General features: G+C 38.7%; 2 protein-coding genes across 2 annotated transcripts in view; one reads left to right on the top strand and one right to left on the bottom strand.

Moving 5' to 3' along the window:
- The window catches only part of LOC114313427 (DNA topoisomerase 3-alpha), a 61,889-nt gene that overhangs the window by 19,746 nt on the left and 22,254 nt on the right, over positions 1-19,889 (top strand). Inside the window, 1 exon segment of the mRNA XM_082885674.1 lies at positions 17,989-18,063. Within this exon segment, the coding sequence (XP_082741800.1) occupies positions 17,989-18,063 (75 nt within the window).
- On the bottom strand, positions 9,855-13,432 carry LOC114298249 (uncharacterized). Its single transcript, XM_028242777.2, has 4 exons — positions 11,143-13,432; positions 10,988-11,044; positions 10,827-10,913; positions 9,855-10,744 (listed from the first exon to the last, which is right to left on the bottom strand). Exons 1-4 carry the CDS (start codon positions 13,397-13,399, stop codon positions 10,557-10,559), a joined length of 2,589 nt encoding a protein of 862 aa, XP_028098578.2. The 5' UTR covers positions 13,400-13,432; the 3' UTR covers positions 9,855-10,556.

Raw genomic sequence — 19,889 nt, 5'->3', positions numbered from 1 at the left:
AAAGCTCTTGGCTGTCCCGAAGGTAACTGGTGTGACGAAGAAAGTCACACTTCTCCAGAAAGCTGAAAGTTTGAGAAAGAGTACTGAAGATTATGTGAAAGCGTCCAAGCAGTACGCAATTGTGAGGGCCACAGCCCGAACGAAGAACTTTCTAATTCAGGCAAAGGAGGCTAATCAGTTTGCAACTGCGACTTTTGTTGCAGCTTCAAGGGGGGCAACAAAAAATGTTGTGGCCCAACTACTCGAAAGGGTAGAAGACTCCATTAAAATGGTGGAGTTTGCCCAGAAGAAAGCTTCTGTTGAAAACATGGCCATCATTAGGGCCATTGGGAGGAGGGTAATGACCCAAACTCCTGTTGATGGAAAAAAGGCCCCTGTTGTTGAAAAAACAGTTGCTGCCTACGAACCGATAGTTCTGTTCAGAACACAAAATCGGTCAAACCAAATCTCAGTCAACTCTCAGGAGCCAAAGGAACACTCGTTGGCTCGACAAGGTTTGAATAAGGAACACCCGTTGGCTCGACAGGGTTCAAATAAGGAACACCCGTTGGCTCAACAGAATAAGGAACACTCGTTGGCTCGACAGGGTTCGAATGAGAAACACCCGTTGGCCCGACAGAATAAGGAACACCCGTTGGCCCGACAAGCTTCGGATAAGGAACACCTGTTGGCCTGACGGGATTTGAATCAACATCAATTGACCAGCTTTAAAAATGTAGGGACTGTTTTGAAAATTCACGAGGAATTTACAAAGGCACAAACGGTTCCTTCTATGCCCTTAGGGGCTCGACTTGATATGTCATCCGGTCCAGTTTCGAAAAGACAAAGGTGAAGAAGAAATAAGGCCTTAAAGAAACTGGAACTAAGAATAGTGGCAACAAATGTTATAGGAGCTATTGAAAGGGCTCTCTCGAAAGATGAACCCCAAAAACAAATTGAAAGTCCTGTCTTTGTTGGAAAATCTAAGGTGGAGGAGGGTAAGCAACCCTTGGGAAATATTTCTACTTTGGTTGAACTATCTATGGAGGGAATAAGAAAAGGGCCTGTGACAAGGTCCATAACCCGTCAGGCTCAAAACAAAGCATCAGATGCTTCAAATATGAGTAATGTTGTGGGGGTTGATAATCCTTTATACGAACAAGATGATTCTATCTCGTTTGTTTCAACAAATATTGGAAACAATGAATTGAAAGATATCAACAAAGTCGTGGTTATGATGACTGAGGTTGAGAAAGAAGGTGAAAGTTCGCAGGTCCAACAGGACCAAAGTCTCAAGGAAAAAGTGGTGGCCCTACAAGAACTCGAGAGAAAAGAACGGGAAATGGCTGCTATGTTGGAGCAAATGCAACAGCTGCAGGCCCAAATGACAGGACCAGGAAGTGCACCCAAACAAATGACACAACCTATTGTGGGGACATCTGTAGGCATACAAAGTACACTAGCCCCAGGGGGCAATGGTCCTTGTTACTCTGATCTAACCAGTGGTGGTATGAATCCAATGCTCATGGCCATGATTGATGATATGGTGAGGAGACAAGTAAAGAAAGTCAAAGAAAAAGATGATGAGAATTTTCGAATAATTACAAAACCTTACCCAGCATGGGTAGATGCTGTTCCATTCCCTTCTGGTTTTTCCTAACCAGATTTCAAAATGTTTGATGGAACAGGAGATCCAAGACAACATGTGGCTCATTTCCTTTCAAGATGCGGGCCAATAGCCCAGAATGAGGCCCTGTGCCTGCAACTATTTGTCCAATCGCTTGAAAGTTCTGCATTTACTTGGTATGCTAATCTTCCTGAGGGATCAATCCTAAATTGGGATTCCATGGTGAAGGAGTTCCTTAAACAGTTCTGCAACACACAAAGACGAGTTGGAGTACCAGAACTGATTGAGACCAAGCAACGTGACAATGAGTCTGTTACAGATTTCATTGCAAGATGGCGAGCTTTGATATTTGCTTGTCCTCAAAAGTTTACACAATTAGAGTTAATTCGGATGTGCCTTAACAACTTCCGACATGAGCTCTCTACGGCTCTTATGGCTCAAACTTTTGAAGGATTCAATGATCTATGCACTAAAGCTCATGATATGGAGCTGCATTTAGCTAAACGAAGGAGGTCTAGGGCCGTTGAAAAGGTTGAGTCCTCGACTGCAGCTACAATCGAAACCAGAAAGAAGGGTCCCGTTGTAGTAGGGGCTAAAAAGCCCAAGGAATTTAAAAAGGTGACTATGAAAGAGAGGTTGGAGAAAAAATATTCTTTCATGGATGATCTGGTCGAAGACCTATTTGAAGATCTGTTGGAGCAAAAGTTGATTGCTCTCCCTGAGGTGAAAAGACCACATGAGGTAGGAAAGACCAATGATCCAAAGTATTGCCCCTACCATCGTTTGATTAGTCATCCGATAAAAGAGTGCTTTGTTCTGAAAGATAAAATTCAAGAACTTTTGGACTCTAAGATCATCGAGCTCCCTCCTCAAGAGAAAGCATCTGTTAACCCAATCACTATCGACAATGATAATGAAGGTGAATGGGTTGTTTATCAGTCAAAAAGCATGAAGAAAAAACAAAATGCCACAGTGAAAGTTAGAAGTGTGGTTGATTCAACAACACAAGGGCCAAAAGTTTCCAAAAAGCAAAAATCAAAAGTTTCTAGGAAACAGAAAAAAGCCAAAGTAAGTAAGAGAAAACGAAAGAAGAATCCAAAGCAAGAAAAAGGGGAAAAATTGGTCCCTGATGAGCAGTTAGAGCAAGGTCCTCTTGTCCCAGTCACATTGGAGGAATTTCTACCTTCAAAATTTCAATCTGTGGAGTTGCAGGCATACTTTGATAAAAGAAGGGAGGAAAAGTTTACATTGGCCCCTTGCCTAACCATCATTGTTTTGAGTGATGACGAGGAAGATGAAGGTGAAGTTCGTTCAAAAGTTAGGGAAGGAGATTGCATTACATCTCCTATCTGTATACCTGACTCACCAGAGTATACACCAACTTCTCCAGAATACACACCAGCCTCACCAGAGTATACACCAGCTTCTCCGGAAAACACAACAGAAGCCTTTTCTCCAAAATATTCGCCAGTACCACCAATGTACTATCAAAGCACTCCAGAATATGTAAGGGGGGCAGAACAAGGAGACACCGGGTGTAGGTCCGACTCTGAGCTTGTGAAAAAGGCGAAAAAACGACTACACTTCAAGGATGATAAGGTGAATAGCGGGTGTATGTCAGATGATGAAGTATGGAAGCATTCAAGTAAACAAGCAAAGTCATCTCAAGTTGAGGATCCTAATGAAGATTGGGAACTTGACTTTTCGCCTGATGGTTCACCATACACATCCCCAGCTAGGACATACGATGGAGAAAGTGTATCAAGTGACCACTTTGACTTTCCTTGTAATGTCATCACTGTGGACGTAAATTTTGAAGAGCGAGAAATACATATCATTCGCAATCCAGGTGATGATGAGAAAGCAAAAATTGAAGCTAGAAGGGAAACGGAACATCAGGCGAAAGTAACTGTCTCTTTGAAAGATGAGGGTTTTGAAGCCCATCAAAATTTGAGTATTGAAAGAAGTCAAATTTCTGGACACCCTTTCCCTAATTGGGTCGAATGGGTTCAGTTTCCACGAGGATATGCAGTACCTCGTTTTCCTTTATATAATGGGATAGGTTGTCCAAGGCGCCATTTGGTTCGTTTCCTTGCACAATGTGGAAACACAGTGAAAAGCCAGGCATTACTTCTACGGCAGTTCGTTCTTTCTTTGGAAGGATGGGCAGCGGATTGGTACTTTAGCCTGCCACCTAATTCAATCCCAGATTGGGACACCATGACTGATCGATTCTATAGGACATTTTATAAACCATGGCCAATAGAAATTGAGATGTCAGAACATTTGGATGACGAAGGTACATCTTCTCAAACATATGATTTCATAGAAGGCACAATTGAGGAGAAGATTGAAACTGCCCTTGACCTTCGAGAGATGGGCACTTATCGCCCAAGGGATTTGTTCCCTTTATGGGTAGAGCAAACACCATTTCCTGAAGGATATGAACTTCCAAATTTTGTCCTATATGAGGGGTATGGAGATCCTCAAAAACATATTAGGCGTTTTTTGAAACAGTGTGGGGAAACAGCTCAAAATGAAGCACTTTGCCTAAAACAATTCCCTCTTTCCTTAGAGGGGATCGCCTTTGACTGGTATTGCTCCCTCGATGGAGTCATGGTGCCTAGTTGGGTGGCCATGAAGAATGGTTTTGAAGAATCTCAATGCTTTTATAGGCGTGACTCCCGGTACCTAAGAAATGGGAGAAGAATGCAGCTCCAAGAAGATGGAGAAATGACTGATGATGATGATCACCCTGCAGCTGGACCAGTTAACATGGTCCAAATAAATGAGGGAATAAAAGAAGTTGATGTCAACGAAAAGGCGGTTGCCGAAGTATGCCAGACTTATTTGACCTACCGGAGGAAATTTCGAAATCCTCAAAACCCTCAAACGTCAGAAGTTCCACAGGTTTTGCTGGAGGAGGAGCAAGTGAAATATGATGTGCTAGCTCATCTAAAGAAAATTCCAGTATTGTTGAGTGTATATGATGCACTGAAAATGTCTCCAGAGCTTCGAAAGTCTCTAATATATGCCCTGTCCAAGCCAGAGGATTTCCACAAAGAAATCGAGGGTAGAAATCAAGAGAAGGCAACTACATGCATGGCCATGGTAACCTTTGGTGACAAAGGCATGTGTGCTGAAATGACAGACCATAATCGGCCTTTGTTTATCACTGGGCTTATCCACGATGTGAAAATTTCTCGAATTCTGGTTGATGGAGGATCTGCGGTAAACCTCTTGCCTCGGAGGGCCTTAAACTTATTAGGGGTTCGAATTTCACAACTTCGCCCAAGTCGTTTGGTCATTCAAGGATTTAATCAGAATGAACAACGCCCAATGGGAAAGATTGAATTGCGAACCAAGTTTGGGGATATTGAAGAAAGCACTGAGTTCTTGGTCATTGATGTAGACACCTCTTACAATGCTTTGCTTGGGAGACCATGGATGCATAATCATCATGCAGTGCCATCAACTTATCACCAATGTATTAAGTACCCATTGCCTTCACCTAAAAAAGAGGGGACAATTGTGGCTGACAATGATCCGTTTGGAGAAGTAGAGGCCTACTACGCTGATGCTCGCTTCTATACAAAGACTTCACAAAGAAAGGGAAAAGATGTGAAGAAGTCTGAAGATAATCCGAATGTCAAAGACGCTCTAGAGTCTATTCCAGTTTCAACAAAAAGAACTTTTCGATATGTGCCAAAGTCCGAAAGGAAATTGGGGGCAAAGGCTCTAGCCCCAATAAATCCAATTTTGGATCTCAAGGGTGAGTTCACGTTGCCATTAAGGAAGACAGAATGTACTTATGTGGAGAAATATAATAAAATTGTGGTCCCTTCTAAAGGAAAAGGGTCGAAACCCATCATATTCCACTCACTTGGAGATGTTGAACAGAAAGTGAAAGTTGAACAAATGCCAGAAGAAAACATCTCGAGTTTTGAGAAGCCTACCTTCAGTGCAGAAATCACACAGATGTTGGTAAAAGTTGGTTTAGATCCTGAAAAAATACCAGGAACAATGACACCCTTTGACTTTGCATTAACACTTTCACAGAGGCAGGCTATCCAGCAAGGCGGTATTATCACCGCTAGGACAGAGGGGTTAGGCTATCAGGGGAATGAGGAAAAATTTCCAGTAAACATGACTATCACTCAAGATGTATTGGAAGATGTTGACCAAGATGAAGCTCAACCTGCACCAACAGAATTTGAAGCAGGAGGCCAAGCCACCGTGGATGACCTTTGTGAAATAAATCTGGGTGATGAAGGAGAAAACAAACCAACCTTCATTAGTGCAAATTTAAAGGAAGAAGAAGCTCGGCAATATATTTCCTTTTTAAGGGAGTATCGTGACATATTTGTATGGAACTATAGTGAGATGCCTGGTCTTAATCCAGAGATTGCAGTCCATAAGCTTGCAATTCACCCTGAGAAACAGCCATTAAACAGCCTCAGAGGCGAACTCGACCAGAGCTTACAGCCCAAATTGAAGCCGAAGTCGACAAGCTTATTAATGCAGGATTCATTAGGGAAGTCCAATATCCAACCTGGCTAGCAAACATAGTGCCGGTCAAGAAAAAGAATGGTCAAATAAGGGTCTGCATTGATTTCCGTGATCTCAATGAGGCTTGTCCTAAAGATGACTTTCCCTTGCCCATCACTGAGCTTCTTGTAGATGCAACTACTGGGTATGAAACCTTGTCTTTTATGGATGGATATTCAGGATAAAATCAAATCCGAATGGCACCTGAAGATGAAGAAATGACTGCATTCAGGACTCCGAGAGGAGTCTTTTGCTATAAGGTAATGCCTTTTGGTCTGAAAAATGCTGGGGCCACGTATCAAAGGGCGATGACTATAATTTTTGGCGATATGCTCCATGACACCATCGAATGCTATGTTGATGATCTTGTCGTCAAGACAAAGGAAAAGGAAAACCATGTGGAAGATTTAAGAAAAATCTTCGAACGTTTAAGGAGGTACAAACTCAAGATGAACCCACTAAAATGTGCATTTGGAGTTTTATCAGGGAAATTTCTTGGGTTTGTGGTTCGAAACAAAGGGATTGAAATTGACCCTACCAAGATTAAAGCTATTGCCGAAATGCCTCCTCCACGAAATTTAAGGGAATTGAAGGGGCTACAAGGGAGATTGGCCTATATTAGAAGATTTATTTCTAACTTGGCAAGTCGATGTTTGCCGTTCTCAAGATTGATGAAAAAGGGTGTTCCATTTGAATGCGATCAGCAATGCCAAAATGCTTTTAATAGTATTAAGGAGTATCTTTTGAAGCCTCCAGTACTTATGAGCCCAATAAAAGGAAAACCACTTTTGTTGTACATAACAGCCTTGGATGGTTCGTTAGGGGCATTGTTGGCACAACATAATGAGCATGGGATGGAAAATGCCTTGTATTACTTGAGTCGTACTTTGGTTGGGGTAGAGGTCAATTACTCTCCTATCGAAAAGACATGTCTTGCCTTGGTGTTCGCCTTGCAAAAACTAAAGCACTATGTCTTGGAACATGAAGTCAAGTTGATATCAAGAGCAGACCCCTTGAAATATATACTTTCACGGCCCATACTTTCAGGGAAAATTGCAAAATGGGTTGTAATTCTCCAACAATTCACAGTTGAATATGTTCCCCAAAGAGCTGTAAAGGGGCAGGCTCTAGCAGATTTTTTGGCAGCACATCCTATACCTGATGACTCACCTCTAGTAATTGATTTACCAGATGAAGAGGTTATGCAAGTAAAAATTTAGAAAGGATGGGAGATGTATTTTGATGGAGCTTCAAGGAGTCCAGATGGCAAAAAGCAAAAAAGTCCTAAAAACAATAAAGCTGGAATTGGAATTGTGTTTGTGACTCCAGACAATGCTATAATCACCCATTCTTTCGCCTTAAGTGAAGGATGCTCCAATAATGAGGCAGAATATGAAGCTGTAATTGCTGGATTAGAATTGGCATTACAAATTCCTATTGAAGAACTCTCAATTTATGGAGATTCGGAACTGGTGGTAAAGCAACTTCGTGGAGAATACATTGTTAAGAAAACAAGTCTCATCCCGTATCATGAAAGGGCTGATCAATTGCTTTCGCAATTCAGAAAAACACATATTTTCCATGTGAAGAGAAGAACAAATGCTCGAGCTGATTCACTTGCAAGTTTGGCTGCATCACTCACCCTACCAGATAGTAAAACAATTACTATCACGGTAGGTGAAAGAAGGGTGTTACAACCTTTAAAAGAGGTTTCTGACTTGGTTCCAATCTTGGTTGTCACCACAAAAGGAGAAAGCGAGAAGGATTGGCGGGAACCATTCATAGCTTACCTCTAACATGGTAGGCTACCTGAAGATTAAGTAAAAAGAATTGAAGTGAGACGCAGGGCTACCAAATTCGTCCTGTGGAAAGATGGAACGTTATACAAAAGGTCTTTGGATGGAATGTTCATGCGGTGTATAGCTAAGGAGCGTATTCAATAGGTAATGGAAGAAATACATGCAGGTGTATGTGGGGCACACCAAAGTGGTCCTAAATTACATATGTAGCTAAAACGGTTGGGATACTATTGGCCGACTATGATTGCAGATTGCATAAATTATGCTCGAAGATGCCAAGTCTGCCAATTCCATGGGAACTTTCTCCACCAACCCCCAGAGCCTTTACATTTAACAACTTGTTCTTGGCCATTTGCAGCATGGGGTATGGACATTATTGGTCCTTTTGTACCTCCATCTTCAGCAGGATATCGATACATCCTAGCTGCAACTGACTATTTTTCAAAATGGGCAGAGGCTGTGGCTTTAAAGGATATAAAAAGCACAGTTGTTTCCGAGTTCATCCGAACCCATATCATTTACAGGTTTGGGATTCCAGAAAGTATCATCATGGATAATGGACAGCCATTCAGGAGTGATGCTTTGAACAAGTTATTTGCCAAGTACAAAATCAAAAACAACCATTCATCAAGATATCATGCACCTGCCAATTCTTAAGAAGATGGTGGATAAGAACAAAAAAGCTTGGCACGAAAAGTTACAAGAAGCTTTGTGGGCTTATCGAACTTCGCACAGAACTCCTACTCAAGCAACCCCTTATTCGTTGGTTTTTGGAGGAGAAGCAGTGTTACCACTTGAGGTTCAAATACCATCATTACGAGTGGCAATACAAGAGTCCTTAACAGAAGATGAAAGTGCAAGAGTGAGGTTGGCTGAGCTGGAGACCCTGGATGAAAGAAGATTGTATGCTCAACAGAACTTGGAAATCTACCAACAAAGGATGGCAAATGCATTCAATAAAAGAGTGAGGCTTCGTTCCTTTAAAAAGGGAGACTTGGTACTAATGGTTAGAACACCCATAGTAGTCTCACGAAGAACCAAAGGAAAGCTTGAGCCAAAATGGGAAGGACCTTATGTGATTGAGAAGGTTTATTCTAATGGGGCCTATTTGTTGATAACGATGGATGGTGACAGAATCATTCCCCCGACCAATGCAAGGTTCTTGAAAAGATATTACGCTTAAGAAAGCCTGCTAGGTTGAAAACCCGAAAGGGCGGCCTAGGCAAAAGTTAGGGCAAAAAAAAAAAAAAAAAAAAAAAAAAAAACCCACCAACGGTATTGTATGTGGTTAAACTGCTAAAATACCTCACTGAAATCTAAGGTGATAAAACATTAGATACTCCTGACCCGCAAGAGTATAAACTGTGGACGGCCAAACAAAAGTCAAACCCCACCAACGGTATTGTATGTGGTTAAACTGCTAAAATACCTCACTGAAATCTAAGGTGATAAAACATTAGATACTCCTGGCCCGCAAGAGTATAAACTGTGTACGGTCAAACAAAAGTCAAACCCCACCAACGGTATTGTATGTGGTTAAACTGCTAAAATACCTCACCGAAATCTAAGGTGATAAAACATTAGATACTCCTGGCCCGCAAGAGAATAAACTGTGTACGGCCAAACAAAAGTCAAACCCCACCAACGGTATTGTATGTGGTTAAACTGCTAAAATACCTCACCGAAATCTAAGGTGATAAAACATTAGAACGTTAGATACTCCTGGACCGCAAGAGTATAAACTTTGTACGGCCAAACAAAAGTCAAACACCACCAACGGTATTGTATGTGGTTAAACTGCTAAAATACCTCACCGAAATCTAAGGTGATAAAACATTGGATACTCCTGGCCCGCAAGAGTATAAACTGTGTACGGCCAAAATAAGATAAATCAATGTATTGTATTGAGAAATTTCATATAAACAAATAAATCTATTGTGTATGGCTAAAATAAGACAAATCAATGTATTGTATTGAGAAATTTCATGTAACAAATAAATCTATCATTTAGCGAAATTTCATAAATACATTATGTTTGGATGAATAAAAAAATAAAAGTGCATTCATTCATTAAGAGAAGCCTTAGCCCTTTCAAAAGCACGTTCCACAACACTGTGTTGTCCATTCTTCTTCTTGTGTTGGCTCAAAACATTCAGAGCAATTTGCACGTCTTCTTCTGATTTAGAAACACTCTCGGAAGCTTGTGCAAAATCACACATAAAGGATGCATGTTCCGCTTGGGTGGATGACAATTCCTCTTCAAGTTGTTTGAGTAACTCTTTAGTTTGAATAATCCTTTGATTAAGACCCGCAATGTGCTCATCCGACTTGATAATTGATGCAGACAATTGTTCATGTTCGCTAGAAACTTTGTCGAAATGAAGCTTCTTCTCATAATATTGGGCCTCAAATTCTGCAGTAGACAAGTTTGAAGAATCTGCAAGTTGGGTTTTCAAAGCAAAGCACTCAAGGAATATCTTAACCTTCTCATAAAAGGAGATGAAGTCTACACCCAAACTCTTCAAAATCATGAAAACGTTGTTTGCTACAGCAATCATGCCATTAACATCCGACATTGATTGGAGGGAAATAGTAAGACCTTTCTAAATATGGGTGGCTGCTTCGTTAGAAGAAGTTCCCAAAAGAAGGTTAGATGGAGCAAAGGGTGCTTCAAGTTTGTCAAATAATTTGTTAACCCCATTTGCTTCAAGTAAGTCTGCAAGAATTTGGGCCTCTTCCGAGGTATCAGAAGTAATTTCGTCTGTCTCTTCCAATGTGTCAGAAGTATTTTCTGTGAAAATAGAAGGAGATACTCAATGAAAACGCAGAAGGCAAAAGCAATATATATATATATATAGATGAATGAAGTATACCTTGGTGTACGGCTTGAAGAGACTTAGATGGATGAGACAAATTGTGATTCCCACAAGTGGACCATGGATTTTGCAATGTGGCATGATCTAAAGAGAAAAGAGTTCCTTGAGTATCTATACATGATGAAATAAAATGAGGTACAAGGAATGAATAAGAATACCCTTAAAGGTAGCCAATGGCATATGCGAGGCAGCTGGGGAAGTTTGAGGCGCAGTGCCTAAGAAAATGAAAGGTATTAAAAATAAAAAATAAAAAAAATAAAAAAATAAAAAATAAAAAATAAAAAAAAGAATATAAAATAAATTTTTTTTATACCTTTCTCTAATAGCTTGGATGACTCGTTCGAAGGAGAAGAAAAAGCTACGTTTGCTGAAGGCGATTTACTCATCTTAGTCGGTGTGCCATCTAAAAGAGGGGTGTAGTCATAAAACTCATCTTCACTCTCGCTACTTCCATTGAGAGAACAATCAAAAGATTTGGTAGGAGAAGAAATTTCAACACTCTTAATGCGAATACGACCCAAGGCAGTTAATTCATACCCATCTCCCTCAAAGAGTTCTTGAATCATATTCTCATCTTTATCTTCAAGAAAAGAGTACAAGTATGTGCGAAATTGATCCATTGGGGTTTTGGTCGCTACGGTGGGTTGGGAAGTTCCTGTGCAATCACTGATAGACATAGTCTCTGGAAAAAGCTTTGCGAGACAAGCAAATTGAGGGCCAGAATCTACTTGCTCAAAGCTAAATCTCATTTTAAATTGAGAATTACACAAATCCTCGAAAAGATGAAGGAAATCTGAAACCGAGTAACTAGACCGAGAAGGAGCAATAAGTGGTCGACTATTATCCATTCTTTGAAGTGATGATGCTTCCAGAGCAATAGGTGAAGATGATGACCTAGCTCTAGAGTAAGAAGGATTCTTCGTCTTTCGGTCTTTAATTGGCATATCCAATTTTCTCTTGCGTGAAGATTTCGGCTGGGAATGAGTAACATATTGGAGCATGGTAAAGGAAGTTCCCAACCACCAATTGGCATAAGGCATGGTTACGTGAGAAGTAGATCGGGAGCCTGGTAACTCCAATGAGACTTTTGTACCGTAGCGTAACATATGGCGCCAGTTGTAATAAAATTTAGACCATTCAGAGGGCCGCCGACAAGATACATTAAGCGGTATAGGGCATGCTTGAGCAAACCCAAATTGACGACCGTATCGGTTAGGGGAGTACGGTTCAGAAATGAAATTAAATCCCATTTTAAAAATTAAAATCCCTTGCCTCAAAGATATAAGATATCCAAGGTGGAAAGGTGATATCCTTTCAGAGTCGACCAGAATGCCTGAAGGTTCACTTTCATGAGTAAGAGCCCTAAACTGACACTCCGTACGATAAGTTAGGAGAGAGTCCACAAATGGAAATTTATCAGTAAAAAACTGGGCAGCCGATTGGTTTCCAATAAACCCAAGATATGGCATGAAATGAATATCAGGAATCGGACAAATCGACTGTGGATCCCCATGAGAGTAAGTCTTGACAAAATATAGTGAAATCCATCCAAAAAGGTAATGTAAAGGACCCTGAATATTTTCCTTCCCAGGTGAAGATGATGATGCCATTTTGCCAAGACAATGATAGAGGTATGCATGGACGGGGATGGCCAGGCTAAATAAGGTTCCACCTGCCATTTTGGTGGCTACATAAAAGGTCGTCGGACGAATCTTCCCGGAAGAGTGAGGGAAGACAAATCCGCTAAGCCAGCTCGCCAAAAAACCAGAAAGATACACATCATCAGGGATCCTGTTTTTTCGTTGAAAACCACTAATTGAAGTTGGGGATTCGTCAATGAATTTGAAAGTCCAATGGTTAAACTTCTTGGATTGACAAGAGCTGGCATAAATGTTGAAAAGCCCACGGCACGCCTTGGATGTCTGGGACGAATATAAAATGTCATTGGAGGGGGTGAACTCTTCATAAAACTCGCCACAAATGGGGAGCCCGCTAATGCGATGAAGGTCCCATAGAAAGATCCCAAGTTCGTCGTAAATAGTGTGGAAAGTGTTGGTGTCGGGTGACCATCGCTCTAAGAATCCTTTGAGGAGGGAAACATTCCTAGCATAAGCAAATTGGGATACATAGATTGCAACATAAATCCCACACTTCTTCAAAATAGGGGCAAATGTGGAAAGAACGTCATTCAACCAAAAAATCCATATAGGGGATTGCAAATGGGTAGAAATGCCACGAACATTAAAAGAATTATCCCACTTCAGTTTTTCATGCTTCATTCTCTTAAGAAGAGTATTAAATTCGGAGCAGTGAAGGTCTTCAGAAAATGGACGAAGGATTGAGACAGGGAATGAACCAATTGATTTGGAGTGCCCTTTCTCGAGAATCTCACAGCAATTTCGAATTCCTGTATAGATCAAGTCTTCAGAAGCCGTATGTAAAGGGATGTAGGGGTCTAATTCGGTAGGTGACAATAAAGCAGTGATAGGTTTGTGCCGAATTATTTTCGGACCAGATTTATCCAATACATTCCTCTCGTCACGTCGAAGATATTCGAGTGTCTTTTCCATGCTTCCTAAAAAAAAAATAATAAAAAAAGAAAAGAAAAAGGGGGGGTTTAGTTGAGGCAAAATGTCCTAATATAACGAAAGTGACGAAAGCCCCTTGCCAAGGTTTCAAGCCGTTGGGGTGACGGACACAATCACTGCCATGGTTTCAAGCCGTTGGGGTGATGGACACAATCACTGCCAAGGACTCAAGCCGTTGGAGTGACGGACACAGTCACTGCCAAGGTTTCAAGCCGTTGGGGTGACGGACACAGTCACTGCCAAGAACTCAAGCCGTTGGGGTGACGGACACAATCACTGCCAAGGACTCAAGCCGTTGGGGTCACGGACACAATCACTCCCAAGGACTCAAGCCGTTGGGGTGACGGACACACTCACTGCCAAGGACTCAAGCCGTTGGGGTGACGGACACAATCACTGCCAAGGTCTCAAGCCGTTGGGGTGACGGGCACAATCACTGCCAAGGTCTCAAGCCGTTGGGGTGACGGGCACGATCACTGCCAAGGTCTCAAGCCGTTGGGGTGACGGGCACGATCACTGCCAAGGTCTCAAGCCGTTGGGGTGACGGGCACGATCACTGCCAAGGTCTCAAGCCGTTGGGGTGAAGGACACGGTCACTGCCAAGGTCTCAAGCCGTTAGGGTGAAGGACACGGTCACTGCCAAGGTTTCAAGCCGTTGGGGTGAAGGACACGGTCACTGCCAAGGATTCAAGCCGTTGGGGTGAAGGACACAATCACTGCCAAGGACTCAAGCCGTTGGGGTGAAAGGACATAATCACTGCCAAGGACTCAAGCCGTTGGGGTGAAAGGACATAATCACTGCCAAGGACTCAAGCCGTTGGGGTGACGGACACATTCACTGCCAAGGTTTCAAGCCGTTGGGGTGACGGACACATTCACTGCCAAGGTTTCAAGCCGTTGGGGTGAAGGGACACAACCACTGCCAAGGATTCAAGCCATTGGGGTGAAGGACACAATCACTGCCAAGGATTTAACCCATTGGGGTGAAGGACACAATCACTGCCAAGGATTCAAGCCATTGGGGTGAAAAGACACAATCACTGCCAAGGATTCAAGCCACTTATTGCCATTAGGCTAGAAGGGGCAATGATACCTGCAAACAAACTCTGACGCCTTGCGTGTCGCCTGTAAAAGAGGGAAAAAGACGTGAACTAATTGCCACACAAAAAATAAATAAATAAAAAAAAATAAAAAAATAAAAAAATCGTAATTCGTACAATTAAAGTTCACTTGCACGAATCACGAGGGGGCAGGCTTTGATTAGATTAGATTAAAAAAAAAGAACCAAAAAAAAAAAAAAAAAAAGAAAAAAATAAACAAACAAGTCTGTTTATATTTTTTTTAAGGCTTTGATTAGATTAGATTTAAAAAAAAAAAGAAAAAAAGAAAAAAAAGAAACAAACAAGTCTGTTTATATTTTTTAGGCTTTGATTAGATTAGATTTAAAAAAAAAAAAAAAAAAAAAAAGAGATCAAAAAAAAAAAAAAGAAAGAATATGTTGATTCAGGTGCTGGTATAAATGTTTCACTTTCTTCTGTAGAGATTCTCAGTTTATGCATCTGTGAGTTTTTCTTAACTTGGAGAAGAGTGCTTTTATATCTTAACTATCTTTATATTCATACAGATTTATATTGGGGTTCACCTAAAAAGGGCAAAGGGTGAAGTCCTGCTGTATTTGTCTGTTAATTGAATTTCAATGGCATAGACTTGAAAAACGGTTGAAAAGAACCAGTACTTCGTATTGGAGTTATTATGAATGGGCAAAATCTAAACAAGTCTGTTTATATATATATTTTTTTTAGGCTTTGATTAGATTAGATTAAAAAAAAAAAACTAACTAAAAAAAAAGAAAAAAAAAAAAAAAAAAACTAAGTAAAAAAAAAGAAACAAAAAAACAAACAAGTCCGTTTATATATTTTTGGCTTTGATTAGATTAGATCTAAAAAAAAAAAAAAAAAAAAAAAAAAAAAAAGAGAGAATATGTTGATTCAGGTGCTGGTATAAATGTTTCACTTTCTTCTGTAAAGATTCTCGGTTTATGCATCTGTGAGTTTTTCTTAACTTGGAGAAGAGTGCTTTTATATCTTAACTATCTTTATATTCATGCAGATTTATATTGGGGTTCACCTAAAAAGGGCAAAGGGTGAAGTCCTGCTGTATTTGCCTGTTAATTGAATTTCAATGGCATAGACTTAAAAAACGGTTGAAAAGAACCAGTACTTCGTATTGGAGTTATTATGAATGGGCAAAATCTAAACAAGTCTGTTTATATTTTTTTAGGCTTTGATTAGATTAGATTAAAAAAAAAAAAAAAAAAAGAAGAAACAAACAAGTCTGTTTATATTTTTCTGGTTTTGATTAGATTAGATAAAAAAAAAAAAAAACATACCTAATATGAAAAGATCCTTAAGGTACTCTTTTTGCTAGAAGGAGAGGAGAGAGAATGGCTGGACTTACCAAACTATGTGCACAATAACGTGTGCAAGGCAGAGTATTTGTAGAGCAAAGGGGTTTTGCTTGAATGTGTCTCTCTAAGAAGGATAGTTTATATAGGATAGAAGTCTTGTTCCAAGAGTTCCAGGTTTATGCAAAAACAGTTTTGTGTAAAGCCCTATCCCACAAGGATTCTAAAAATATATATATATATATAAAAAGAGGTTGTATATTTTTGAGATTGTGGAGCTTACAAAGGTGAAGTCTACAAAAAAAGCCCATACAACAAAAAAAAAAAAAAAAAAAAAAAATCCATGATGGCCTAAAAAAAAATCTATTGTAAAAAAAATAAAAATGTGGCAAGTTGGAGGCCCACAAAAGAAAAGGCCCAATTAAAAAATGGTGGTCTAGAAAAGAAAAGGTCGATGGTGGTTTAGAAAAATCCATGATGGCCTAGAAAACAATTTACTGCAAAAAAAATAGTGGCAAGTTGGAGGCCCACAAAAGAAAAGGGCCCATTAAAAAATGGTGGCCTAGAAAAGGAAAAGTCCATGATGATCTAGAAAAATCCATGATGGCCTAGAAAAAAAATCTGCTGTAAAAAAAATTGTGGCAAGTTGGAGGCCCACAAAAGAAAAGGCCCAATTTAAAAAAAATGGTGGCCTAGAAAACAATTTACTGCAAAAAAAATAGTGGCAAGTTGGAGGCCCACAAAAGAAAAGGCCCAATTAAAATGGTGGCCTAGAAAAGGAAAGGTCCATTATAGCCTTAAAAAAAAAAAAGAAGAAGAAATGGTGGCAAGTTGGAGGTCCACAAAAGGAAACGTCCAATTAAATCTTGGACCTTACTCATGACCCTTAAAAAAATAAAAAAAAATTAAAAAAAAATAAATCAAGTCCACAAAAAGGACCCATGCAACAGAAGTAAATGGCCCATGGACTATAAAGGGCAATTAACCCTTTATTTAAAAAAAAAAAAAAAAAAAGAGGCTAGGGACGAAAGCAAAGAAATAATCCCATCCAAGACCTAAAGATCATCCACATAAAAGTGCCAAATTGTCGTGACTCGCACAGTTAAGAAAATTCACTTGTGCAAGTCACGAGGGGCATTTGTTGGCACATAAATTTTAAACCAAATTTATGTTTAAATTTCAAATACAGTCAATGACACACATAGAGCCTACAATAAGATTGTTGTAGGCAATCACTTCCCAAAATGATTAATTTGCTCCGTTGAAGTGTATAAATAAAACGACGTCGTATCTTAATGACGTTATTCAAGATGCTCAAATGACACGTGGAGCCTACGAAAGATGACACCTGTAGAGCCTACCGCAAAGACACCACACAGGATGAAACCCCAAAGATCAATTCGGTTAATCAGATATACGATTAATCAGATAGCACTATTATTCAAATGGCGTTATCATATCATTCAATTTGAAATTCAAAATGAAGATGAAGCGTTCCTATCACCTGATGGCCCTCCATAAATATGAGGACCATCACACAAGACCGGGGATTGGAAAATCAAAAGGGAAAAGATCAGAGAGAGAGAGAGAAAGAAATTGAGAGCTAAAGAAGTCATTACAAAAAAAAGAAGAAGAGAAGCCTAGAGAACTGAAGAGCCTACGCTAATGGCGATGAATAGGTAAAGGGTTCCAAACCCAAACTGTATTTTGTATTCAAGGGTTCAAAACCCATAACAATCTCAATAAAATATTTCTTTTTTTTAATTTGTCATTTGTTGTTTATTTTGTTCTTCATTAATCGGAGGTTTCATTTGTATGAAATGTGTAATTAACGATCTGAAATACAGCTCGGAAATAAGAACCTGCTATTCAAATAATCAACACTGTTTAGTCCAAAAACTAAACAGTGGACATTTGTAACATAAATTTTGAAATGTGTTTAAACACTTCATGTTTTAAAATTTGTGTCTACTGTTACTGACATTTTTTTTAAAATTTATGTCAATCTAAGATGTCATTTAATATGTTGCCTACATGTTGTATCCCCAAATTCAGTTTCAAATTTTTGTTTAGATGTGGGAAGGTAGAGATAATATCTTTATGCTTACTAAATATGCTATTAAATGCTTTTATTGTTATTTTGACATCTCCGTTTCATGTTGGCCAGAAAAATTACTTGGACGTCTACAGGTTTGAATCATGGGGAGGTTCAATGATCCCAACATATACTTTTGGGCAGCAGGTTTGCTACAAAATCATCTCTCGTTGCCTTGTATTGCATTTTCTAGTTAGATGTTACTAATTATTTCTCAATTTACCTGTATATGCTTCATCACTTTTTTGATAACCTATGGGGATTTGGATTGATGATCTCTTATTTGTTTGATGACTTATTTCTGCAACATTTTATTTCTTCCATCGTCCATGCTAAATATCTAATTGATCTGTAAATTATATCTATATACTTAGCTTTTAATGCTAATAAAAAAGGTTTCATTCAGTCGTCAAATATCCTTTTAAATTACTGGAGAGAACACATGATTTTGGCTTTTGAAATGGCTGGAAGTTGAAATGGAGAATAAATTATTTTGGGGTTAGTAGAACAGCAAAGAGATGAGAGAATGGATTTCTTTTTCTCCATTATTCTATTTCTAAATATAGCTGGTGACATTAGCCTGTGTTGCCACATGTATAATATGAAGTTGTGGCCTGCTTATTCTTTAGTGAGAAGTAATTTGTATTTTTGCTCGGGTATAAATGAAATCATCTGTCAAGTCTTTAGTCAAACATTGATATATTCTTGTCACACAGAATTGGAATGTTATACATGCTTGTATGTGCTTTTATCGTTAAAATAAACACATAAACGACTGTATAACTTGATTCCTAAGTAGAAAAGAGTATTTTGATTCACAGTAATTAACAGATCCCATGTTCTTGGATTACTTAAAGACAATTTCAATATGATAGCATACTCAAAATTCTCTCGTCTTCTTTATTATTCTATAAAGAACATTAGCTAAGCTGAATGCTCTATTCCAGTAATATTCCTTTTTCACAAGTCATAACATTGAAGGAAAAAAATAAAAATGAACTAATCAAATCTAATTCTTAGTAGCAGGAATCGTTCAACTTGCTCACGATTCTTCCTCAAAAGCGCGATTCTGCGCTTCTGACTCAGATTCGCAGAAGAATCATGAGTTTGATGATAGAGAAACGCGAATCTGATCGCGGATCTGTCGTCTTCTCTTCCTCTCGATCGGTCTGTCCCTCCCTCTTCTCTCGATCTCGATCTCATGACTCGTCTTCTCTAGATCGATCGATCTCGTCTCCTCTCTCCCTCGATCTCGTCTCGTCCTCCTCTCGATCGATCGATCGATCGCCTCCTCCTCTTCACTCTCTGTCTCGCCTCTGTCTGAGCCTCTCTTCTCTCTTCTCTCTTGTTTTTGTTTATTTTATTTTATTTTATATTTTATATAAATATTAAATGTATTTATAATTATTCTAATATATTTTCTATTTATTTATTTTACCTTTATAAATATAAATAAATGTAATGGGTTATATATATATATTAAGTTAATATTAATTTTTATATCCACAAAATAAATAGATTTTAATTCTAAGTAAAAACACAAAATAAAATATAATTTATAACAGTTTATGATAGTTATAATATATTTCAAATATTAATTGGAGGAAAAAAATTATATCTCACAATATTTTTATATATATTATTTAAAAATTATATATAAATTAAAAGTATTATCAATAAAAATAATATATAAGATAAAAAAATAAAAGTATATTTAAATAAAACATAAATGTTGTTTATTAAATAAAATATAATAAATTTTATTCAAAAATAATGACAAGAGTTCTAAAAAATCTCACTCCACTACTTTTATTTGTTATTCATTTTTAAAAAATATTTTTTATGTTGTATTTAATTAATTAAATATTACATAAAAATAAAAAATTTCTAGCATATATATGTTAATTAATTTTTTTAAAAAAAATGTTTATATAGATAAATTAAAAATATTTCAATAAAAAAAATATATAAAC

Source organism: Camellia sinensis, chromosome 1 (genome assembly GCF_055761805.1).
Source record: "Camellia sinensis isolate YWXY chromosome 1, ASM5576180v1, whole genome shotgun sequence".
Lineage (NCBI taxonomy): Eukaryota > Viridiplantae > Streptophyta > Magnoliopsida > Ericales > Theaceae > Camellia > Camellia sinensis.
The sequence above is the reverse complement of the archived record's forward strand: the minus strand, read 5'-3'. Positions and strand labels throughout refer to the sequence as shown.

What these genes read in the sequence shown, in the direction of transcription:
- LOC114298249 (XM_028242777.2), bottom strand. Translation starts at nt 13,399, where the DNA reads ATGGAAAAGACACTCGAATATCTTCGACGTGACGAGAGGAATGTATTG. An exon ending in ATCCAAGCTATTAGAGAAAG is followed by an intron (nt 11,045 to 11,142) that starts GTATAAAAAAAA and finishes TCATTTTCTTAG; the next exon opens with GCACTGCGCCTCAAACTTCC. An exon ending in GCCATTGGCTACCTTTAAGG is followed by an intron (nt 10,914 to 10,987) that starts GTATTCTTATTC and finishes TTTTCTCTTTAG; the next exon opens with ATCATGCCACATTGCAAAAT.